The sequence below is a fragment of the Lithobates pipiens genome, unplaced genomic scaffold, assembly GCF_037356315.1.
Source record: "Lithobates pipiens isolate NorthernLeopardFrog02 unplaced genomic scaffold, aLitPip1_a1.2 Scaffold_23, whole genome shotgun sequence".
Classification (NCBI taxonomy): Eukaryota; Metazoa; Chordata; class Amphibia; order Anura; family Ranidae; genus Lithobates; species Lithobates pipiens.
This window is the reverse complement of record NW_027507785.1, coordinates 124,733,662-124,759,720: the sequence shown is the minus strand read 5'-3', so window position 1 is coordinate 124,759,720 and position 26,059 is coordinate 124,733,662. Positions and strand designations below refer to the sequence as shown.

Sequence of the window (26,059 nt, the reverse complement as noted above, 5' to 3'; positions counted from 1 at the left end):
TATGTATAAAACAATCACCAACTCGATAAAACGTATGTGCAAGAAATGGTGAGTTGTAGCTGCCAGAAGTCGCATAAAGTGCTAGTGTCACAGAAGTGGTAGAACAAGGTCCGTGCGGGTGTTCTCTACCATATAATCATCAAAACAATATTCCTGCGACCGTGAACAGCTCAATAGTTCAATTGTGCAAGAAAATGACAGAAAATCAAAATAAACGCATAAGTAATATTGGTGTTAAGGGAGTAAAAAGAATCCCACAAACTAATCAAAAAACTGTGTGCGATACCTACAAGAAATTATATAAAAAATAACAATAGCATATATCAGAGTGTGACCATTCTGCTTTGTGCGATAAACGGTGGCGATTATGTCAAAAGTCGCATATGTCGACAAATCGCATATAATGTCCGTGTCTGTATATAAGTGCACAGAGCAATATAATCGGTGATGGTGGTGAAAGAGGTGAATATATCCCACGTGGTCCTGTGTGGTTGGAGTATGGGTGTCCCCTTACCTTACAGCTGTAAGGTAACAGCGTGTGATATGTATATCCTCAGAACTCCTGTACTTTATCCCTCGAGGTCTTGTCCCGATATTTACAGATCCTGGTATCCACGGATCCTGGCGTCTCCTGCCTATCACGCTGTGTTGGTCCCTTTAAGTATTTGCTCAGCAGCACTCAGCGTGGGGGGGGGGTGTAGGTTTACCTCGGCAATTGGTGCATATGTAAGGGGTTAAACTGGTCAGGGATGGTCCTCCTGTTGAGAGTCCTGTAGTCGATACAAAGTCTCAACGACCCATTCTTTTTCCTGACCACCACTATGGGGGAGGCATAGGGACTTCTAGACTCCCGAATCACACCAGTCTTCTTCAACTCCGCAAGCTGCTCCCTCAGATCCTCCAGATCAGCTAGAGGGACCCGCCTAACCCTTTCCCTGAAGGGTTTGTCTTCTTGGAGGCGGATTCGGTGGGTGGCACTCCTGGCACATCCCACATCAAACTCATCCTTTGAGAAAATCCTCTCCCATCTAGTCAGCTGGGCCTTGGCTCTCTCCTTCCAGGCTCCAGGTAGGTCCGGGTTCTCCATTGAAAGTTTTTCCCAAACATCTCCTCCTTCACCCGTTCCTTTTACTTCTGACCAGCTGACTGGGGCCGCAGGACTCACCTGCCCCAACAGCATCCTGGCAGGGATCTGTATGGGTCTCTCTGTAGGGTTTCTCACACTCACTGGGACTCTTCCTCGAGCCTTCTTCAGGGCCTTGATTGGAATCACTTCCGGTATCACTTCCAGGCCTGAGTGGTCCTCCCTTGGATCGGATTCCAGCATGACAAAGGGGCCAGGCTGCTCCCAGGTAAGCTTCACCGTGGCCCTGAGGCAGGCTACCTCTCCGGGCTGCAGCACCACTCCTTCTCTCCCAAGTATCCACACCTTCCCTATCCCCTCTCCTGGGGTCTTCTGCTCTAGGACCAACCGTTGGTAGGCTGTCTTCAGCATGGGATGGATATTGGGATCTTGATGGTTTCTCGTCTTCACTAGAGGGGTCAGAAGTCTTCGCACCAGATCCGTATTGGTCCCTATGATGAGGGACATCTTGCTGGCCCCGGGCGGTCTAGGACACACAACTGCCAGGGTGTCAAACACCTCTGTTTTCCCCGCCACAGATGGATCGAAGGTCAGCTTTATGGGCAGGTAACCATCGTAGGGGAAACTCTGAGCTCCCAGGCCCCATAACTCCAGCTCTTCTATCTTCTGTATAGGCAAATGGCTCAAGTGCCTATCATAGAAGTCTCTGTACAACAAAGTCACTTGAGCTCCAGTGTCCAGGAGGGCCTTCGTGTAGACTCCTTCCACCTGGATGGAGACAGTGGGGGACGGGCCGACCAATTCTTCTGGGTAGGGCCGGGTTGAGGCCACCCTCTTCTGGGGACCCGTCTTCATCCAGTTGGTTTTTGACTTTATTCTTTTTCGAGCCTGGTATGCATTGACCCCCCCACAGTAATGAGAGTACAAACCCGCTGAGGGATGTTATTGTTTCTTATTTGTAGACATTCCTTCTGAGGGGTCTGGTTTTCTCTCTTTCTCTTCCTTCTATTCGGTTTGGAGTTCACTGAAAGGCATGGGTACCCGGTTGACTCCCTCACCGGGGCCCTCTGGAGTTTCCCGCCAGCTGGCGGTTATCTATCTTCTTCTTCTTGGGACTGGAACATCTACTGGCGAAGTGGCCACTGCCCCCGCAGTTGTAGCATAGCATCTCTTCTCGGTCTCGAGTGGGGCTTGGTGTTGGTGTATCTGGAAACAACTCCTTCCTAGGAGGTTTCTCGGCTCCTCCTTGACCTTTCGCCATCATAGCAGTCAACATCTCCATCACCTGGGACATCTGTAACTTCAAAGTGTCCACCTCCTTATCTCTAGCGAGAGTCATGACCGGTGTAACTATTGCTACCGGTTGTTCGACGGGCTCGATGAGATGTTCTTCCCTTTTCTCTTCCATTAGGGCCTCATCCTCTCTGATCATTCGGATGAGGTCAGTGTACTCCAGATTCTTCCCATCCTGTCGGGCACGCAGTGTCCATGCAATAGGATCCATGGGTTGAGCTCCCCTCAGTACCTGTTGAGCACGGGCCTCATCTACTTTCCCTGGGCTGATCCCCTTCCTTAGGATCATCCTATGCAGGATTTTATCTAAACGTCCCATGTAGTCTGATAGTTTTTCACCTTTCTTCTGGTAGCAATGCTCTAACTGATAAGCAAGCTCAGAGATTTTCTCTGTCCCACCAAACACATTCTGTAATACATCTAGGTACTCCTGCGCATTACAGTCTGTCCTGCTCATCTTCAGGTTGCGTACGGCCTCTAGAGCAGGTCCCTTTAGACTTTCCACAATCCTCTGCTTCTTTCTGCGCTCTGGAACTTCCCATTCCTCTAGTGCCTGAGTTGCGCTATCTAACCACTCTTCAAATCCCTCTTCTTCCGAAGGTACAGGTTTCCTCCCTAAAGACATCTGGAGTTTTCTGTACCCCGACATCGGGTAATCTGTGGGATCCTTCTTGCACTGGGCCACAATTTCCCCCAGGACAGCACACAGTTCTGCGCTAAGGGTGGCCGGTGCTGATCTGAGACTCTCGGGTGAGGTACGGGCCGCAGCCTGCGGTGATCCCGTTGGCGATGGCTCCTCCTTTGTTGCGTGCGCCAACCTATAGGATCTGTTGTCTTGTGTCCGTACACAGTTGCGCTTGCAAGCCTCCGGCATCCCATCCCAGTATTCCACTAGCGCGTACTGATATGGGATGTCTGGGTCTGATTTTATCACCCATGGTTCATGGTCTGGGGACACTGACTTCATTAACTCCTCTACGGTCTCAGTCGACCATTTCTCCCCTGGGAGGCTAATGACCACTGATTGACTTGGGTCGGCCTTAGCCGCTTCACACCACGCTCTGACTCCCTGTGGGTCCATGCCGGTACCTCTGGCGTGTTCACCGCTGTCTCAGAAATCCCGGACGAGCCCCCACGTATAGCGATACCCTCACTTAAGAGGGCCGCAAGTTTGGTTTGGGCCCTGAGCACAGCTCCGCCAACCCCCCCGGCAATCTGCTCTACCCACTCTGGCACAGTTAGTATCTAGCAATACACATTAAATCGCTTATACTCTAAATATGTGTGTGTGCGTGGGTGGATAACTTAAGCTCATAGACAATCTTTGAAAGTATATAACTGACTTTACTTGTTGTTTTTATAAAAGGAATAACATGAATCGAACATTTGGTTTGCAACACATAAGCAGGTCCCTGCAGTAACCAGTAATAAAGATAAACAGAGTAATCAGCATAATAAAGTATTGCTATGCAACTCTAGCGCTGCCCTTTTTCAGCTACTTCCCCGCATGGGTAAACTAACACCCAGCACTATCTACCTATGCAGTCAGGCCTGACTGATCTAGATGGGAGTCCAGTGAAACAATATTCGCTAGCAATCTTTCGGTGGTGCACTTGAAGAACAACTTTGTAATCCAAAACGAATAATAAAGATAAAGTATCTGTCTTTAAACAGCTCTCACCACCCGGACAAGTCCAAGTCCGTTTCCTCCGCCGATTCGTCTAGGAACAGGAATCCACCGACCTCCGAGTCTTCAATCCTTCTGGTGTACTGCAGCAAGGATGAGAAAATGTCTCTCAGGTGCAGCTAGGCTGGTAGAGGGCTCTTTGGAAAAGAGCACAAGGCCCAGGCTTCAGGCCTTGTGCCTCCAGCAGTTCAGCACAGACCTCCTCTTGCTAGGAGAGGGGGGGGTGTCCAAAGAGAGCGAACTAGGCCTCTCCCCCTCCTTATATGCCCTCCCCCATGAGTCTCTGGGGCATAACTCCAAACATCCTGGGAACCAGCGGGGTTCTGGGAACAGTAGTTTTTATAGTCCTTAAAGAGACCCCGCTACACCTATTTGGGAGAGCTTATCTAAATGGCCTGCTTTAGATCATGCCAGGATTTAACTAAGATTGAGAGTAGAAATCAAATTTGCCCATCCTAAAACAATCCAGTTTCTGGATTTAAAACCACAGGCGGAGTCTCTTACATTCTGCAATAGAATTCTTATGAAACAACATGAAATTCATTGCCTGAATGATCATCCAGGCCAATTAGTTACTTTCAGCACTAACTAGACAGTACTGTTTTTAGCACAAAGCCTAGGTTGATTCAGGTGGATCCCGCAAATCAGAATTGACAAAATCTTTCTCCAAACTGAAGGTAACCCTTCCTTTCAAGGGTTTAAATGAGTGTTAGAAATTAAAGATAAACTCAATGAAGCTGATTTTTTATTTGTAAAGTTCCTCCTTAACAAAATACCATTTGCTGTAGATTGCAGTGGTTCTTAACTTTTTTTGAGTCACGGGCCCCTATAAGAATCTGGTGAAATCTATAAACCTCCGTCCCCGGAAATATTCACATAAACATAGCTTTCTGTGCAATGAATGTATGTACTTTATTTTATTGACATTTGATTGCCTCATACACATATGACATACAGAAAGGGCTTGATTTACTAAAGGCAAATATACTGTGCACTGCAAGTGTAGTTGCTCCAGATCTTTGTAAATGAGAGGAAGCTCTCCAGATTTCTATCGTCCAAACATGTGCAAGCAAAAATGCTTTATTTTTTCTTGCATGTAATTGGGTATTCTTTGCGAGGTGAAGCTTTACCTTATTTACTAAACTCTGGAGCAACTGCACTTGTAGTGCACAGTATATTTGCCTTTAGTAAATCAACCCCAAAGTTTGAATAAAGTAAACAATCTTATCAAAAAACTCAATCCTATTATGGAGTGGCACAAGATGGCGTCTGTACAGAAAACGATGATACAAATTTAAATGGTAAACATGGGCCAACAACATGTCAAGAGATGCTTAGCGATCATTGCTAAAAGCAATGGCAGTGTGCATTTTCTTTCATTTCTTTTCATGGTAAATTGTTGATTGGGAGAAAGGGGGGGGGGGGGGCTGTATATCGAATGTAAATGTTATTTTTTAATCTGACCCTCACAGACTCCCTGAAACCCATCTATGGACCACTTAGGGGTTCAATGACCCAAAGTTAAGAACCCCTGGTTTAGAAAAAGAACAGCTCCAACTGTGTACAAATACTTGCTGTTGTTGGGGTCCAAAATAATATAACAATCACTGAGGTGCAGAGGAATTTAAACATGCAGCATTTCTGTGTTGTGTTGGCTTAAAGCTTGTTCACATTATGTCTGTTGAGCTGCATTTTTATGCACATCACTGAACATGTATGGTGTGAACAGAGCACATAGAAAAATATTGTTTTCTATGTGCCCTGCTCAAACCACACGTGCAGTGGGATGCAGAAAAATGCAGCTCAGCATACATGGTATGAGTCAGCCCTTAATCCAAAGATGACTGCAGACCAGTCTGAGGCATTCATTTGTTACATCTAAAAAGTGAATCTCAGCTTTAGCAACTAATTGGTGCTCTGCATATAGCAGGTATATGATCCGCAGAACTAATTGGAAAAACAGGTCCTAGAGATGCTGAGATTCTGGAATTCTTGTAACTCTTCTTTCTTCATCTTCTTGGACAGAAGTCATGACACAAATATTGACAACTCATTTAATTATCCTTGTTGTCTGGTTTGCCATAGAGCTAATTTGCAGATTCAAGACTTAAGCAGACCTCAGCAGGTAAAAAAAAATACTGCAGTATTAACAGACATATTAAAGCAGAAGTAAATCTCAGTTGAAGATAAAAACTAAAAAATTCCCCTGCAAGGCAGTGTCATGAGAGACTTACCTTAAAATGAAGCCCTTCAGCTCTCTCAATTAATCAATGCTGAGAGGGTTCCCATCTTCACCTGGTCTTCCTTCTGGGTTTCCTTCTTCCGGCTAAATGAGTGGGCCGGGGCGCGATGATGTCACTCATTAGAGCATTAGTGTGGGAGCCGCCATTTATGGCACGAGCTCTGAAGGTCCGGCAAAGTAAGTGCATGCGCTGGTAACGTCACCGGCTGCATGCACTCTGAATATTTCCTAAACAGTGCAAGTGCAAGATATTCACAATACCTACAGGTAAGCCTTATTATAGGCTTACCTGTAGGTATAAGTGGTAAAACTGCATTTACTACCACTTTAACAGTTCATTTTGGAGCTCAGGGTTAGGTTTAGGGTCCCAAGTTAGGGCAAAGGATTAAGGTCAAGTATTAAGAGTTGAGTTAGAGTGTTAAGAGAAACTTGGCTGCACACCACCACAGGGCAGATGCAAATAAAATCATGTTATTGTCTTCACAGTCAGAGACAAAACAAGACAGGTTAACAGTTTGTCCTGTTGTGTCTCTCTGACTGTGAAGACAATAAAAGGATTTTTTTGTTTCATAAAAATAAAAGGATTTTATTTGCATCTGTTCTGTGTTGGTGTTTGGCCACATTTTTTTTTCTCTTTTTCCTGGATATTTACGGTGGTGAGCCAGGGCAGGCACCCACGCTGGACTGCAATCAAGTGCTCATCTGAGCGGTATACATGCCTCCCTAATGAGTAGGGTTAATTGTTATTGTTTTGTGGAAATAACATAGTGGGGGCAGATTTCTGCCAGTCACAGGCTGTTTCCCCTCCAGCCTGTGTCTTAGAATAACAGGGAGGTGAATCCACCATCAATCTACATTTCTTATCCCACCCCCATTGTGTTTAGCTGGTTAGTGGGCATGGAGGAGGAGGGAGGGAGTGGGCTGTCATTTACCACTGTGTATACACCCACACTGTGACATCTGAGTAGCTCCTGTGACTGAGTCACAATAGTCACAGGAGCTACTCAGATGTGATAGGGCGGAAATGCTCAGAATTTAAACTCACTGAAAACTGAGCATGTGCAGAGTTGCCACCAGAGCTGCATCCCTAGCTGAATTGGGGACATGAACAGGATGTGGAGAAAGAGAGCAGCAGGATCAACCAGTTTGTTTTCAGAATACAGAGAACTAATCTCGTAGTGAGTATGAACAGCATGTAATACACCATTTGTTGATAGTTATGATGTGGATTTAGTGACACTTGAAGGATTCATTTACAAGTCACAATAATTTTTTTTGTGTTTGGGTGAGAGAAGAGTTAAATAAGTAACTTTACTTACGTGTAACTAAAGTAGTGATGAGCTTCTAGTGTTGATATACAGTGTTGTCCCCAAATAGAACACTGTCTACATCTACCTCAAGTTTCAACTTTTATTTCTTTGTCTACAGAGAATTATTCAGTTATTCCGTTGGCGGAGAGGGGAACATTTAGTTTAGTTTAATTTGTTTTTAACAAGCAGCAATGGTTTCTTTAATTATAGAGCAGTGGCTTCCAAGACTTTTTTTTATCAAAATAATTTTTATGGAAGCTCACTATAGATACTTAATACTAATTTTTAAACATTGTGAAAACCTAAATGCTTGTACTTTGTGTTACTGCATTGATCTTTCTAGGATGCTGCTTAGCTATTTCCATTTCTAAACTGTCTACATAATTGTGGACAAGTGAAGGCCCAACTCTCTAGAATTCGTTTGTAACCCTTTGTAATTTTATAAACTTCAATACTCCCTGAAGTTTTTTTAAATCTCTTTGATCGAGAATGTTTTGGCCAGATATGGACATATGACATCAAAGAAATGGGGAAAACCTGCAACGTCTGTGAAAAAACTGAACAGTTAGCCAAAAAAGCAGTTTTGTTGTCACATACCTGAACGACCATGGGACAAGTTAGGCACAGAGTTGCACAATGTGAATATTTTCATGAACAGTTTGTAAAAGATACTTGCTCCCATCCATTTCTCTATTACTTTGAGAAAGAGGGTCTTCCTACTCCTCTTGAAAGGTTTATGTTTTTTTGCTGATATTAGACCTTAGAAATATTCATTCTGAAACATTGTTGGAGTGCTGGCTATTTGCTACACTTAAAAGAATGTGGACGGGAGCAATCATTTGTAAAACTTTTTATGTACACTTGCTTCAGTCCACATGCGTTTACAGGCAGGAGCAAGCATTTATAAGAAGGCTCCTATCTCAGCTTGAACAGACAACAGTCAGTGTCAGCTGACATCATGCAAATCTCCAGCTTCCCAGGCCTGCCATCATAAGGTAGAAGGTGATTCTGTGGGGTAGTGGCTCTGCCTCCCACTGCTTTTAGCCAATGCTGTTTAGTATCCCTACTCCCTCTTCTGCGACTACATTTGACTTGGCACATATATCAGACTGTCAGTAAAAAAGTGTCATATCAGACTGTCAGTAAATTTCTACATCTTGTTAGTAAATAGTGTTGTTAGTGGTTGGTGACCCTGGCACAGGCATTGATATCTGCCAAGGGTCAAAATCTTGTTTGTTTTTTTAATTATTTAAAAGTCCCCAAACTACTACATAAAACTTCTCACTTACCGTATTTATCGGCGTATAACACGCACAGGTGTATAACACGCACATTCATTTTAAGAGGGAAGTTTCAGGAAAAAAAATACATTTTTGTATTGGCATATAACACGCACACGCTATTTGCACCCGATTTTCATGGTGAAAAAGTGAGTGTTATATGCCAATAAATACAGTAATTACTATCAAGTTTTATTCTGTATTTATAAGTCATGTTGTTCTAAAAGAATTTTTTTTAGAAAACTTGCTTTTTCTCTATCAGATATACAGTATAAGTACTTTCACATCCCAGTGGTGAGTTCATTTAGTTTGATTGGACTGTATTGCACGTCAACAGATTTCTTTTCTAACACCGGGTAATGAAAATGATGTAACTTTTATGTGGCTGTGAAACACCCAACTCCTAGTAAAGAGTTAAGTTCACCGTTGTTGTAAACTTTAGTGTATCCAAGGGGACCCCGCCTTATAAATCATTGTGTAGCAAAGACAAATTCTTATTAATGACATACCTTTGGGCCACTTTCTTGGTATTAGGATGGGTGACTAGATCTGTCTTAAAGTAGAACTATAGGCAAAACTTTTTTCATTTTGAATAGAGTAAAGGAGAGTTAGAATTCCTGTCTTTTTTTTTGCCACCTGCGTTCATTGGGAAGATTTCCCTTCACTTTGTGTCCCATAGCCAAAACAGTAAGTGAGAGGAAATCCCCGTAAATTAAGGGAATCTCTTGGGGGGGGGGGGGGGCCCAGGTAACCAGAACTAGTTTTCCCATTAGAAGATTTTCCCTCTATTATTGTTCTGGGGACAACTCAAAATTTGGGATTTTTTGAATACTTTCACATTTAATGATAATGTAAACAGGACAAATATAGAGGGTGACAGGTATTCTAATTCCTCTCCACTCTATCCAAAATTTAGAAAAAAAAGTTTTGCCTTCAATTATACTTTAACTACTTCCTGCCCGCGCTATAGCTGAAAGATGGCTATAACGCGGGCTTAGTTTGCCGAGAGGGCGTCCATGGTCGGCCTCCCATGAATGCACTTCACGTGGACAGCACGCTCTGTGATTGCTGAGTTCTTCGTACTTAGCTGATCGCAGATCGGGGTAAAGGACTAATCACAGCGGCCCTTTAGCATGTGATCAGCTGTGTTCAATGAAAGTTGATCACAGGATGTAAACACAAGCCAGTAATCTACTTTACTTTCCTCATGCTGACAGCGTGAGGAAAGAATACGTAAATAAATAAATAGCAGTGCTGCCTATCAATTCCACCCCTCAGTGCCCTTCACTGCCGCTTATCAATGCCCATCAGTGCCACCTATCAGTGCCTATCAGCGCTGCTTATCAGTGCCACCTATCAGTGCCTCCTCATCAGTGTTTACCAGTGCTGCCTCATCAGTGCCCATCAGTGCTTCTTATTAGTGCACATCAGTGAAGGAGAGAAATTACCTGGTTGCAAAATTTTCTAACAAACTATAAAAAAAGTAGTTTTTTTTTTTTCAAAATGTTTGGTCTTTTCATCTGTTTAGCAAAAAAAAAAAAACCCAGTGGTGATTAAATACTACCAAAAGAAAGCTCTATTTGCGTGAAAAAAAAATCATAAAAATTTCATATAGGTACAGTATTACATGACTGCGCAATTGTCATTCAAAGTGTGACAGTGCTGAAAGCTGAAAATTGGCCTGGACAGGAAGCAGGGGTAAAAAGTGCCCAGTAGGCAAGTGGTTAAATTTGCTTTTAGAAACACCCAGAGAGGGTTCTTTACCAGATAATGGATGGCAGTGAGTTACATTTTGTGAGTGCTGAATAGGGATGAGCTCGGTGTTCGACTCGAACGCATGTTCAACTCAAACATCGGCCGTTTGTCTGTTCGGCGAATTCAGAACTTTGTGGACCGTTCGCACCAAATTCGTGTGGCATGAACGGCCCACAATGCACTACGCCATCGCAGTGCATTTCTGGCTCATGATTGGCCAAGCATGCACTGTGACTCCGCATCCTTGGCCAATCACAGCGCCGGCAGCGAGGAAAGCCATAATTGGCCACAGGCAGGATGCCTGTGCCTTAGGCCCCTTTCACACTGGATTACCTTAGGCCCCTTTCACACTGGGGCGGTGGGTGAGTTGGCGGTAAAGCGACGCTATTTTTAGCCGTGCTTTACCACCAATTTTGCGGCGCTATTTGGCCACTAGCAGGGCACTTTTACCCCCTGCTAGCTGGTGAAAAAGGGTTAAAACCACCACAAAGCGCTGCTGCAGCAGCGCTATGCTGGCGGTATAGCCGTGCTGCCCCATTGATTTTAATGGGCAGGAGTGGTGTATACACCTCTCCAAAGATGCTGCTAGCAGGACTTTTTTTAGCATCCTGCCAACGCACCACTCCAGTGTGAAAGTTCTCGGGTTTTCACATTGGAGAGACAGCAGCGGCTCTTTCAGGGCGCTTTGCAGGTTCTATTTTTAGCGTTCTAGCGCCTGTAAAGCTCCCCAGTGTGAAAGAGGTCTTAAGAAAGAAAGAATTTCTTTCTTAAATGCACATAATACAACTGGATACTAATATTTATAGGTAAAGTTGATTCAGGGCATATCCGATTGGGTCTTTGGGGGATCAGGAAGGATTTTTATCCCCTGCTGGAGCAAATTATGCTTTAATGGGGTTTTTCTGCCTTCCTCTGGACCAAGTGTGGTTCTGTGGTTATTGGTAAGTGTATTTGTTTTTTTTTTTTTGGTTGAACTGGATGAACTTTTTTTAACCAGAGATACTATGTTACTATGAATGTACAAGATCCAAAAGATTTTGAAGTGATTCTAAACATATATTTTTTCTTTAAAATAACAAAGATGTTATACTTACCTGCTCCGTGTAAAAGTTTTGCACAGAGAAACCCCAATCCTTTTTTTGGTTCCCCTACCAACGCTCTTGGCTCCCCCACTCTCCAGTGAGTGCCCCTCTTAGAAAACATTGCTCTCTCTCTTCTCCTATTTCAATAATGCTGAGCTCTTTATCTGCTGAGAAAGGAGGAGGGAGAAAGCATGCTGTGCAATGGTTATTTATTTTTTGGTCCTGGATCTCAACATCTTCAGGGTCCTGTAAATAAGTCAGGATGCAGGACTGTAAACGTTAGGAGGATTTTGACCAGGTTCCATGGGTGACAGAAAAGGCCTACAAGTATAGCTTTTGCATTAAACAATATTTTTACAGAATCCACAGTGCATTTTAACCACTTAAGCCCCGGACCAATTTGCAGCCAAAGGACCAAGCCCCTCTTTACGATTCAGCACTGTGTCGCTTTAACTGACAATTGTGCAGCTCCCAAACAAAATTGGTGTCTTTTTTTCCCACAAATAGAGCTTTCTTTTGGTGGTATTTGATCACCTCTGCAGTTTTTATTTTTTGCGCTATAAACAAAAATAGAGCGACAATTTTGAAAAAAATGCTATATTTGTAACTTTTTGCTATAATAAATATCCCCCAAAAATATATAAAAAACATTTTATTTCCTCAGTTTAGGCTGATACGTATTCTTCTACATATTTTTGGTTAAAAAAAATCGCAATTAGCAATTATTGATTGGTTTACGCAAAAGTTATAGCTTTTACAAAATAGGGGATAGTTTTATAGCATTTTTATTTATATATTTTTTTTTACTAGTAATGGCGGCGATCAGCTATTTAAATGCACTGATTCCTGTGTAAATGACACTGGCAGTGAAGGAGTTAACCACTAGGGGGCAGTGTAGGGGTTATTTATGGCGTAATGTTTTTTTTATTGTAGGGGGTGTGGCCTGGCATGTGACGTCGCTGATCGACTTTCCCTATATCAGGGAACAGACAATCGGTGACAGCCACAGTAGGAAGCACTTCAGCTCTGTGACCCTATCGCGGGACACCAGTGGCGATTGGGTCCGCTGGTCCCGCGGCCACGGTCAAGGAGCTCAGGACCCGGTCGGGCCCACGGCTGGGCACTTAAAGAGCGACATACAGATACGTGCTTGTGCCATTCTGCCGAAGTACATCGGTGTGAGGCTAAAGTAGTTTTTAACATACTAAGCCAATTGCCTACATTGGCTAATTTATGTAAAGATTGAACTCTATCTTAGCCAGAAAGCTGTCAGAAACTGCAGACATTCAACAGGTGAACTCCAGGCACGCTACAGCAGATTTTCAGAAACTGCAAAAATGTACACATGATGGCCAGAGATTGCAAACATGCTATAGAGTTGTTGGAGACTGGGCACATACATACATAGAGTCTTAGGCTGGAGGCATGTTACATGAGATCGCTGCTATTAAATCCCCTTTACAAATCAATGTTTTAACTTATACTTTATACTTCCCAAAGCCCTCTTTAAAATTACTTGTGCCACATTAGAGATTTCTCTTATGCCCCATACACACAGTCGGAAATTCAGATCGGATTATGTTGTCAGAAAATCCGATCGTGTCTGGGCTCTATCGGACTTTTTCTGTCGGAATTTCCGACTGAAAAAGTTTGAGAGCTGGATCTAAAATTTTCCAACAACAAAATCCAATTGGACTTTTTCCGATTGTGTGTAGAGAATTCCAACGCACAAAGTGCGATGCATCCACAGAAAAAATTTGGAGATGAAATCTATTGGCTACTGGCCTCTATGTAGTCCCGTCGTACATTACGAATGTCACCTTATTCCGACCGATCAAATTTTTCGACAACTTTGTGGGACCGTGTGTATGCAAGACTAGTTTCGGATCAAAATCGGGCAGCAAAAATCATATGGATTTTGTGGTTGGAAAGTCCGACCGTGTGTATGGGGCATTAGTAATATAAAAGGTCAGAGAGAAGGAAAAAAACAAAAAGAAGAAAGGGTTTAAATAATTATTACTATAATATTTTCCTTACTTGCTTAAGTAAGCACCAACACAGAATACTTTTTGCAGAGGCCCTGAGAGCTTTACAAAAAGGGCCAAAGGTCTACATGTGACCCCTGACAACAGTGCTCTTGATTGATATATGCATGATTTGCCAATATTATGTATTGTATAAGCTCTGTAACATTTTTCCCCTTTCTTTCATAGCTGGAAATTCAGCAGAGAGTGCACAATTTGACTGCGCCAACATCCACTTCACCTTCACCTCTTTATGGACGGGATTCTCTACAGTCCAAGTTGCTTGAGTTAGAGGCTCAACTTCTAGCCAAACTTCTGGAACTAGAGAAGGAGCAAACAACAGCTTCAGGTGAAAGAGACAAGCAGGACATAGAGAAGGAACTGAGCATTCTGCAGAACCGCATAGCGGAACTGGAACAAGGTGAAGGTCATGTAATAATGATAATATAGAATGTATAATAAAAAAATGGATTCTGTGCTAAAGGACCGAGAGCAAAAATGCTATTCTATTTTGTTAGGCTCTGTTAGAAATACCAAAGGCATAAATGCAAACACAACCTAAATCAAGCACAGAAAGGATATCAAACACTCTCAAATATATTCGGAATTAGGTGTGCAAAATGTCCTTATTTCAGCAAAATTTCTAAAAGCTGCTTTGTAAAAAAAAAAAAAAAAAAAAACCCAAACTGTGTTTATGGGCTTCAAAAGCAATCAAGTTAAAAGAAAAGAAAAAACTTATAGTATAGATCAAAACTTTATCTAAAGATTTTTACATACAGATAAAGGTCTAAGGACATTCATTGCACCTGCATTCTAAGTGAATTATCATAATACAATTAAAACTTTATGCATTCAGATTATGTTTTTTATTTTCCTGAAGTTTGAGGCGTACAGAATGATAAAGTTCGCGATAAAAGCAACCTACGGTTATATCATGAGTAGGAATGAGCCCAATGTTCGAGTTGAACGTAAGTTCGACTCGAATATCGGGTGTTCGCCGAATAGCGAACAATTTGGGGTGTTCGCGGCAAAAGTGTATGGAAGAAATCAAAAGTGGTAAAAAAAGTGGTAATTTTAAAGGCTTATATGCATGGTACTGTCATAAAAAAGTGTTTGGGGGCCTGGGTCCTGCCCCAAAGGACATGTATCAATGCAAAAAAAGTTTTAAAAACTGACCTTTTTTTAAGAGCAGTGATTTTAATAATTCTTAAAGTGAAACAATAAAAGTTAACTATTCCTTTAAATTTCCTACCTGGAGGGTGTCTATAGTATGCCTGTAAAATTGTGCATGTTTCCCGTGTTTAGAACAGTCTGAGAGCAAAATTAAAGTAATTTAAAAGTACTCGCGGCTATAATGAATTGTCAGTCCCGGCAATACACATAAAAGTCTTTGAAAAAAACGGCATGGGATTCCCCCACAGTCCAGAATATTAAGGAGAACCCACGAACCAAAGTTAAAAAAAAAATGTGTGAGGGTCCCCCTAAATTCCATACCAGGCCCTTTAGGTCTGGTATGGATATTAAGGGGAACCCCATGACAATTTTTTTTTAAAATGCGTGGGGTTCCCCTTCAAAATCCATACCAGACAATTCAGGACTGGTATGGATTTTAAGGGGAACCCTGTGCCAAAATTAAAAAACAAAATGGCGTGGGGGTCTCCCCAAAAATCCATACCAGACCCTTATCCGAGCATGCAACTTGGCAGACAGCAGGAAAAGAGGGGGGATGAGAGAGCGCCCCCCCCTGAACCATACCAGGCCACATGCCCTGAACATGGGGAGGGTGTTTTGGGATAGCCAAAGCACTGTGTCCCCATGTTGATGGGGACAAGGGCCTCATCCCCATAACCCTTGCCCAGTGGCTGTGGGGGTCTGCGGGAGGGGCGTTTGTTGGAATCTGGAAGCCCCCTTTAACGAGCGAACCCCCAGATCCTGGCCCCCCCCCTGTGTAAAATGGTTACGGGGTACATGGATACGGTGACATCGCCGGGTGACCCCGCCCCCTCTGATGCATGGGGACATCCCTATGGCTTTCCCGTAGCATCAGAGGGGGGGGGCACCTTGTTATTTAACCGGGTCACATGAGAAGCTAAAAGAAAGGTTGGTGTCAAGTACATATTCAATTTTTCTTAATAGTGGTGAAAGCTAACATTGAAGGCAGTGAAGTGACATCAGAGTCTGGTAAACTGTATTAGTAGTGTGGCCATGACACAGGCTAAGGTCAACAAGCTGACAACAACAGTACCTGGGAAGACAGGTGCAGGGTTAGGAACATGTCAAGGTCATCAACAGGTGGGCAGCAGTGGTAGCAGATAGGTGCAGTGTCAGGAAAAAGTCAGGCAAAGGACAGGTACTGGATCATGAATCCTAGCAGTCAGTGGCAGTACAAAACAGTTTACAATAGCAAGGTCAGGAACACAGGTGGACAGTAGCTATGGCAAACAAGAGACAGACAATGATCCAGGAATACTGATAGGCAGCAGCAGTACAGGACAGTGGACAGTAGCAAGGTCAGGAACACAGACAGGCAGCAGCAGCGTCAGTCAGTGAAGAGGTGTAAGCCCAGGAACCAAGGCAGGCTTCTGCAGTGTAAGCCCTCGTACACACGGTCGGACATTCCGACCACAAAATCCGTCGGAATAGCTTTGGTCTCGTAATTTGATCTGAGCATGTGTGGCATTTTGTCCAATCGGAATTCTCTACAAATGATCGGACAAGGTACGATCGGATCATTTTGTGGGAAAATTTCATATCCAGCTCTCAAACCTTGTTGGTCGGACATTCTGACGGACAAAAGTCAGATGGAGCCCACACACGGTCGGATTATCCAACAACGCGGTCCGATCGGACATTTTCCGTCGCAATGTCCGACCATGTGTATGGGGGCTTAGGCAAAAGATAAACACTCGGTTGGGAATCAGAGAATTGAATTTGGTGTTAAAAAAATCTGAAATGGCAACCAGGTCAGTTGAGCAACCGCATATCAGGTCAAAGCACAGAAATAGCTGAAGAAGACCGTTCAGCACCAGGTATGAATATGCCTTAATCTGACATCAGCCCATAGCTATGCTGGGTCCAGGAACTTCCGTAAACATTGTCATATTGGATCCTGGAATTCCCCAGACTTGGTATAGTTGATTTCTGACATTTCCCTGAATGAGGCAAAGTTGGGGGAGGTGGTGCAATATCAAACTTGTAAAAGATGAGTTTGATCTTAGCATGGATCTTGAGCCCTATGATCATGAACAAATTTACACTTACTGCACATTGCAATAGGATTAATCTCATCCACTATTCAGACTTTAAACAGAAAGGGTCTGTAGTTGCAATAAAAACAAATCTGTTTTCTTTATCTGATTTGCATGAAAGCACAAGTTGCATTGTGATTAATTGATATGGTGCTGTGGACAGTATTTTTTTTCTACCAAATTAAAACATTTGTCCCAGCGAATCCATTAAAAACTCTCAGACTGGCACAAAGTGAAGTGAAGAATTTTTTTAAGAAACGTACTTATTATAAGGATACAATGAGTTTTTGGTTAACTGTGACATTTTTAAAGATTATTTGTTTTGAATTAAGCCTCTAATATGACCCTGTCTCTAACGAGCAAAAGTGAGATTAGCATAAAGTTTTACAAAACAAAGCTTTTTCATACGTACTCAATGCGTGTAGTAAAATCTTCAATCACTGGAGCTCTAGGTTTTGTTACAATTTGACACTTTCAGGTATGTTAAATAATGTTTCCCACTACATTATCAGACGCACCTGGAACCCCTCGATCAACCCCTACTACAATACAACCTGTGAGGATGTTGGGGTCCATTAGAGGATCTAGACGCATGCAATTCGTTTTACTCTAAATATACATTTCTGGCAACTTTTTGGTTATTCGAATAGTAACTAATGTGTTTGAAATTTGTTTAAATTTGTTTAATTTCGTATATTCGTTCTGGAAATTCTGAATTTCCAGAATGATTCAAACTTGGATCGGTCGAAAAATGATCGATCGATTCAAATTCTGTGTGGAGAATAGCTGGTTGTTACAGAGCAGGCCGGGGAGCCGGCTGCCGCATCCTTAACAGCCGCTGACTCATCAGCTGTCAGCGGGCTTCTCCACTGACAGCTAAAATGTAATCAAAAGAAAACCAGCAATGATCTTAAGGTCTTGTATGTATTTTAAGGGGAACTCCATGCCAAAATGTAAGAAAAAAAACAGCGTAGGATCCCTCCCCAATCCATAGCAGGCCCTATGAATCTTTGTGTGGATTTTAAGGGGAATCCCATGCCAAAATGTTTTTTAAAAATGGCGTGGGGTCCTCCTCAAAATCCATAGCAGACCCTTATCCAAGCATGCAGGTCAGCAGGCCAGGAAAGGGGGGCAGTTAGTGCCACCCCTTCCTGAACCATACCAGGCCACATGCTCTCAACATGGAGGAAGCGCTTTGATGTTTTAATAAAGGACTTGTCAGAAACTTGTGTTGTGTCTTTACTCACTTTTGACACTTTTTTGGTGAATATGTAGGGGTACTATGTAGTCCATACTGATTCACATGGGGGAGGGATCATTGGACCCCCTTGTTAAAGGGGGCTTCAAAATTTTTGATAAGCCCCACCTGCAGACCTCCACAACCACCACCCAGAGTTGTGGGGAAGAGGCCCTTGTCCCCATCAACCAGGAGAACAAGGTGCTCTGAGGTGGGGGGGGGGGGCAGGCCCCTCACCCCAGGGCACCATCCTATGTTGAGGGCATGTGGCCTGGTATGATTCAGAAGGGGATGGGTCGTGCGGTCTTTGCCCTCCCACGTTTTCCTGAATTGCTGGGTTGCATGCTCAGATAAGGGTCTGATATGGACTTTGGGGCCCACACCGTCTTTAAAAAAAACTGCTGGTATGGGGTTCCCCTTAAAATTCATACCAGACACAAAGAGCCTGGTATGCATTGGGGGGATCCCACATAGTTTTTTTCTTACATTTTGGCAATGGGGCCCCCCTTAAAATCCATACCAGACCCAAAACGCAGTTTTTTTATTTTTCATTGCCAGCATTCTTTTGTTTTTATTTCAGCTGTCAGGGGGGAAGCCCGTTGACAGCTGATGAGTCATCAGTTGCTAAGGATGTGGCGGCCAGCTTCCTAGCCGCCTCCTTAACAACCAGCTATTCTTTACACAAAATTTGCATTGGTCGATCTTTTTTCATCTTTGTTCCGAAAACTTGGAGTTTGTTTGAAAATTATTGACAGAGAAAATTGAGTACTGACCGTGATACTTTTTTTATTTATTTGCACGAACATACAATTTTTCAGGACAAGCTTTCGGGTATGTCCCCTTCTTCAAGGTCCAAGCAGTACTGATTTACAAATTTTTAAGCAGAGTGTAAAAAAAAAAAAAAAAAAAAAAACACCTCTGAGGGAAAGAAGAGAAAAAAACAACAAAAAAGTCACATACAAATCAATGGCAATAAAGATAAGAGAAGAGTTAGTGAGATAAGACAGAGGGAGAGCTATGGAATGGAGGGGGGGTTGCTAGTCACAGAGGGGGTTGTAAAACTTTAGTATAATGAGTAAGGAAACCTATATCTAAATTCAGGCCATTATTTTTTGTGTCAAAAAGAATTATCATTCTTAGTTCAAAGGTTTTCCTTTCCTGGATAGTTCTGAAATTCCTTTTAAGAACTAAAACATTGAGGTCTTCTATAGTGTGGTCTGGTTGTGAGAAGTGATGTCCCACAGGTGTACATAAACTGTCTTCTTTATGTTCCTTGATGGTATGTCTGTGTAAATTCATCCTCGTTTGCAACTTCTGTCCTGTTTCACCAACATAAGATCCTTTGCTGCACCTTTTGGATTGGATGAGGTACACAACATTGCTGGAGGTACAGTTGTAAGATCCCATGATATTGAAGGTCCCGTTTGTGTGTGTGACACTTTTGGATAGATTGATCTGGTTGCATAGTTTGCAGCGCTTTTTATTGCAGGGTTTGCTTCCATTATTTGTGTCATCATAATCAGAGTGAAGTTTCCTGCTGATTAGTTTGTGTCTGAGGTTGGGTGGTTGTCTGAAAGCCAATAATGGGGGTTGTTGGAATATTCCTTTCAGAGTGTCATCCTCTGTTATAATGGGTTGTAAATCTTTGATTATCTTTTTGATCCCTTCTAGTGTTGGGTTGTATGTGGTGACTAGAGGTACTCGGTTATTTGTTTTTTTCTCTGTGTATTGGAGGAGATTTTCTCTTTGGGTTTTCAAGGCTGTGTGTATGCTGTTGTTGATGGTTTTCTCTTTGTAACCTTTCTTGTGGAAGGAGTCTGCCAGTGTTCTGAGATGTTTATCTCTGTCTGCTGGGTCTGAACAAATTCGGTGGTATCTGATGGCCTGGCTGTGTATGATGGCCCGTTTAGTGTGTTGCGGGTGAAAACTGGAACTGTGAAGATAGCTACATCGGTCAGTCGGTTTTCTGTATATCGAAGTGTGAAGCTTGTGATCCCTGATGTATACTGTAGTGTCTAGGAAGTTGACATGTGTGTTGGAATACTCCATTTTTAGTTTAATAGATGGGTGAAAAGTGTTGATCAATGAGAAGAATTGGTTTAGATTTTCTTCACCTTCAGTCCATATCATGAAGATATCATCAATATAGCGATAATATCTGTATGGCTTTTGTTGTATGCTGTTCAGAAATTTGTCCTCCAGGTCAGCCATAAATAAGTTTGCATATTGGGGTGCCATTTTGCTACCCATAGCAGTACCCATACACTGGAGATAGATGTCATTATTGAAAGTGAAGTAGTTGTGTGTAAGAATGAATTCGATGAGCTGTGTCACATCCTCAGCAGTGTATTTCTGGTTTGGTGAGGATGATAAGAATCTGTGACATGCCGACAACCCATCCTTGTGAGGGATGTTACTGTACAGAGATTCTACATCCATGATGACTAGAAGTGTATTTGATGGTAATTGTTGTATATTGTTAAGCTTGTTCAGAAAATCAGTGGTGTCTTGTAGGAAACTCGCAGTGTTCATGACTAAAGGTTTTAACATATTTTCTACAAGGCCTGAGATATGTTCGGTAAGTGTATTCATACCTGTTATAATGGGTCTGCCTGGGTTTCCTGGCTTGTGAATCTTGGGCAGCATGTAGAAGTCTCCAATTTCTGGATTATCCGGAATTGCATTGATGAGTTCTGAATGTAGGTGGTGGCTTGGTATTGTCGCAATGAGATCCTTTAATTGCTTAGTAAAATCCTGGGTCGGATCATAATCCAGTTTTTTGTAGTAAGTAGTATTTGCCAGCTGCCTCTGACCCTCTTGTATATATTTGTCTGTATCCATCACAACGACTGCTCCCCCTTTATCTGCTGGTTTGATGGTTATAGCCTGATTATTGCGCAGATCATGTACAGCTCTTCGCTCCAGTGGTGAGAGGTTGTATAATATTTTCTTTTGCTGGGTGGATAGCAGGGATGTAACTCGTAGCCTGACGCTGTCAATATAGGTATCCAGTTTGGGGTTGCGTCCTTGTGGGGGTGTAAAATTGCTGTTCTTTTTCTTTTTGTCACTTCCTATATACAAGAGGGCCAGAGGCAGCTGGCAAATACTACTTACTACAAAAAAATGGATTATGATCAGCATAAACACAGCCTTGAAAACCCAAAGAGAAAATCTCCTCCAATACACAGAGAAAAAAACAAATAACCGAGTACCTCTAGTCACCACATACAACCCAACACTAGAAGGGATCAAAAAGATAATCAAAGATTTACAACCCATTATAACAGAGGATGACACTCTGAAAGGAATATTCCAACAACCCCCATTATTGCCTTTCAGACAACCACCCAACCTCAGACACAAACTAATCAGCAGGAAACTTCACTCTGATTATGATGACACAAATAATGGAAGCAAACCCTGCAATAAAAAGCGCTGCAAACTATGCAACCAGATCAATCTATCCAAAAGTGTCACACACACAAACGGGACCTTCAATATCATGGGATCTTACAACTGTACCTCCAGCAATGTTGTGTACCTCATCCAATCCAAAAGGTGCAGCAAAGGATCTTATGTTGGTGAAACAGGACAGAAGTTGCAAACGAGGATGAATTTACACAGACCTACCATCAAGGAACATAAAGAAGACAGTTTATGTACACCTGTGGGACATCACTTCTCACAACCGGACCACACTATAGAAGACCTCAATGTTTTAGTTCTTAAAGGGAATTTCAGAACTATCCAGGAAAGGAAAACCTTTGAACTAAGAATGATAATTCTTTTTGACACAAAAAATAATGGCCTGAATTTAGATATAGGTTTCCTTACTCATTATACTAAAGTTTTACAACCCCCTCTGTGACTAGCAACCCCCCCTCCATTCCATAGCTCTCCCTCTGTCTTATCTCACTAACTCTTCTCTTATCTTTATTGCCATTGATTTGTATGTGTCTTTTTTGTTGTTTTTTTCTCTTCTTTCCCTCAGAGGTGTTTTTTTTTTTTTTTTTTTTTTTTTACATTCTGCTTAAAAATGTGTAAATCAGTACTGCTTGGACCTTGAATAAGGGGACATACCCGAAAGCTTGTCCTGAAAATTGTATGTTAGTGCAAATAAAAAAAGTATCACGGTCAGTACTCAATTTTCTCTGTCACAATTGCACTAATACGGCTACAATCACATTAAGTTTAAAAATATTAAACTAAACAAAGAGAAACTAAACGAATCAATGAAACTAAATCAGTACCATAACAAATCTATCCAAAACAAAACTAATTTTTCTGTTGTACACATGTCTAGGAGGAACCACAGCATTGAGCAGGGGATACTCTATCTCGCATATAAGGAAGTGTCAAAAAGCATTGACACCCAAGACTCCTGAAGAGAGTTAAAATTTCACTTTCATCTTTTAGAGGGTTATGTTAGTCTCACTTCTGCTAGCTAGCAACAAGGTCACTTTACCATATTTTAGTATTTCAATATAAGTGTGTTTGCTTTATTTTATTTCAGGTTACCCTGGGTATCATCCAGAGAACTTCAAGCTTAGTTTTCCAGTACGTACCAACTATATGTATGGTCGAATGAAAAAGACTCTCCCGGAACTCTATGCTTTCACTATATGTCTCTGGCTAAAATCCAAGACAACCTCAGGGTCAGGCACTCCTTTCTCCTATTCTGTCCATGGTCAACCCAATGAGATTGTACTGCTGGAATGGGGTCACAACCCTATGGAACTTCTAATCAATGACAAGGTAAAACTAAAACAATATGGCTAATGTGAAATGACAAAAAAATTGTATTGTTTTTCCATTTTCTTTACAGAACTCTCTATCTTATAGCATTAGTCACCAAACAGGAAATCCTGAATATCATCCTTGGTAGGAGCAACTACTGTAACCATATTCCTGGACATATCACAGCAGCAAATCTGCCATTAAATATGTTTATAATGAAATCTGACAATCTGATACTGACAGAATTGAGCTACTTGGAAATAAAGTGGTGTATTTATCAGTGAATTGAGGAGAAATTCAGCTAACATTTGCCCAATATTTGTCATTTTTTTTTATGAAATTTGATCTTTACATTCCCTTTTATTACAGTGTTTTTTGTCCCTTTTAAACAAGATTTGGCCATCAAAAATAGCAGCAAAGGAGATTTACTGTAAAATTTCAACAAACAGGATTCACTCAGTGAATATAGATTTATTCTGAAATGAATCCAACATTCAGTCTTTTTCTTGCCTTGCCCAGTATACAAACTATTCCCTGGTCTAAATTGTGGAATATGTATTTTAAAATGCGTCCTTTCCTTGGAGCTGTGATTTAGTTTATATAGAGTGCTAAATTGGTGTTTTTAATAAAGATCCAGCACTTCCATGGGTCCACAAAAAAAAACCCAGCATGTCCTTTCCCAGGTATCCCCATAGCAAACAAGTGGAGTACTTTTTTCCTGTGTGATGTTTACATTTTTCTCTTACCTGCACACAGCAGTGGATTGTTTAGAGGTCAAGGGGGTCCCTAAAACCATTCCCCAGGGAGCAGGAGAACACCTACTTTCTCCCCATGAGGGTACAAGTAGGTGGAACATGAGTCTAAGTTGCTGGCACCCTCTCCTGGGCATCAAGAGCTCAGAAGAGCACAATAGTGGTCAGCATCAGGCAAAGGTGCTTTGGAAGGGGCTCCCATTGATCAGAGAAATCCTCCTTAAAACCCAGCACAATGCTAAAAGGTATGTAGGGTGGTATGTGCATGGGGCTGCACGCTCATGGCTCCATTGCTATTGGTGTACAAGTCTGCATGCCTTTCTTGCATGAAAAGGTAACTTGGGAAGGGGTGGCATGCTAGCAGCTGTCAATCATAGCCAGTGAGAAGAGAGCGGGGGTGGGGTCGAGCCACGGCTCTATGTGTTTTATGGACACATAGAGCAGCAGCTCTAGAGCGAGCCCACATTGGTGCCCCCAGGGCAAGCAGCTTTCTCTGGGGGCACTACTTGAGGGGGAGTAGCCAGGACCACGGGCGGGGGGACCTGAAAAGAAGAGGATTGGAGTTACTTTGTGCAAAACCACTGCACTAACATGTTTGTTATTTACAAAAAATTTTTATAAAAATTAAGCTTTATTACCACTTGAAATAGTATCTTTAAATGCAGTAGTCAGCAGGCTGATTCTGCTCAGGCACCAATTCATCCAAAAAACAATAGTGTAACTTCTCCTCATCTGCAGCTGACTGTGCCATGGCCGCTGCAGCTTCAGGAATGTCAGAGACAGACCCTGTAGGAGAGGATGTAAAAATCAACTTACTGGGTCCTCTTCCCCACTTCTGGGAGATGGGGCCGTGGCGCTGTGTCTCAGAATTTCGCCCCCCTCCTCCTTCCTCCGCAGGGCCAATTAGAAAGTGAAAGGCTTCACTGCCAGTTTTCCCTTACCAGCAATGGCAGCGGCTGTGGTGCCAACATCGCAAGCTCCCTGGACAGGTAAGTGTCCATATATTAAAAATCAGCAGTATTAGTAGCTGCTGACTTTTAATTTTTCATGTGGGGGGAGGGCAGAGCTCCCATTTAGATCCCCGCTGAAAAATCTCCTCCATGGACAGAGTAGAGGAAAGAGTAATACCTGAAAGACCTAGGGAAGACTCCAAGGAATCGGTATACTTTGAATAGTAAAAACACAGGCAATATCGCCTCTCACGTCACTTCCAGTCAACCGGCCACGCCCTGCGTGTTACATCACATCTTGTGACTTCTTCAGGGTAACCGGATTGGTTGTTAACTCACTGTATTTATTTGCAAGACGGAAAGCAGTACTCAGACAAGTGATATCACCTGTGTTTTTACTATTCAAAGTGGTTTTAATTCATTTATTATTTTTTTATTAATTAAGCATTAATTTGTCTTTTAATAAATGGTGATGTTTTAAACATTTTTACACTATGGGAGGCATATTGTCTATTCTATTCTAACATATGGACCGGAGAGGCCAGGGATACCCCAGGATCTAAGATTCTCTAGCCAATACAGAGGAGACATAGGAAGAGGATGTCCTAAGGAAGGATAACCAGATTCATACTAGAGCCTGATTTTTTATATGGAAGCGAAGAGAGTTCTGTGAGCACTGAGGTGAATGGTGGAAGCACAGAGGTTTATTACCCATACAGCTATTAATGTCTAAACCGCTGGCAACAAAATTGAGTACACCCCTAAAGCCGCGTACACACGGGGCGGACTGTCTGGCCAACTTAGTCCGTCAGACAATCCGACGGACAGTCCGTCATACTTTCGAATGAACGGACTTGACCACACACACCACTTTTTGAGCGGACTAATACGGCGTACTAAGTCAGCCATACTATCCGCCCTACTTTTGAAATGAACGGACTCGCCCACACACGCGGAGGAAAGTCCGCTCATTTCGAGCGCGTCTCCAGGTAGGCGGGGCCCGCGAGGGAAACATCGCTGGCCCCGCCGCCTGGTATGGACTTAAAGGGGAACCCCAACGGCGAAAAAAATCGGCGTGGGGGTCCCCCCCAAGTCCACAACAGACCCTTGTCCGAGCACGCTACCCGGCCGGCCAGGAAAGGGGGGCGAGCGAGCGCCCCCCCCCCCTCCTGAGCCGTACCAGGCCGCGTGCCCTCAACATGGGGGGTGCCTTGGGGAAGGGGGGGCCGCGCGGCCCCCCCACCCCAAAGCACCTTGTCCCCATGTTGATGAGGACAAGGGCCTCTTCCCGACAACCCTGGCCGTTGGTTGTCGGTGTCTGCGGGCGGGGGGCTTATCGGAATCCGGGAGCCCCCTTTAATAAGGGGGCCCCCGGATA

At 42.9% G+C, this 26,059-nt stretch overlaps 1 protein-coding gene across 1 annotated transcript in view; it reads left to right on the top strand.

Annotated features, from left to right (window-relative positions):
• Positions 1-26,059, top strand: part of NPTXR (neuronal pentraxin receptor) — a 99,214-nt gene that overhangs the window by 61,063 nt on the left and 12,092 nt on the right. Inside the window, exons 2-3 of the mRNA XM_077452313.1 lie at positions 13,947-14,178; positions 22,756-22,997. Coding sequence (XP_077308439.1) covers positions 13,947-14,178; positions 22,756-22,997 — 474 coding nt within the window. The remainder of the gene's footprint in view (positions 1-13,946; positions 14,179-22,755; positions 22,998-26,059) is intronic.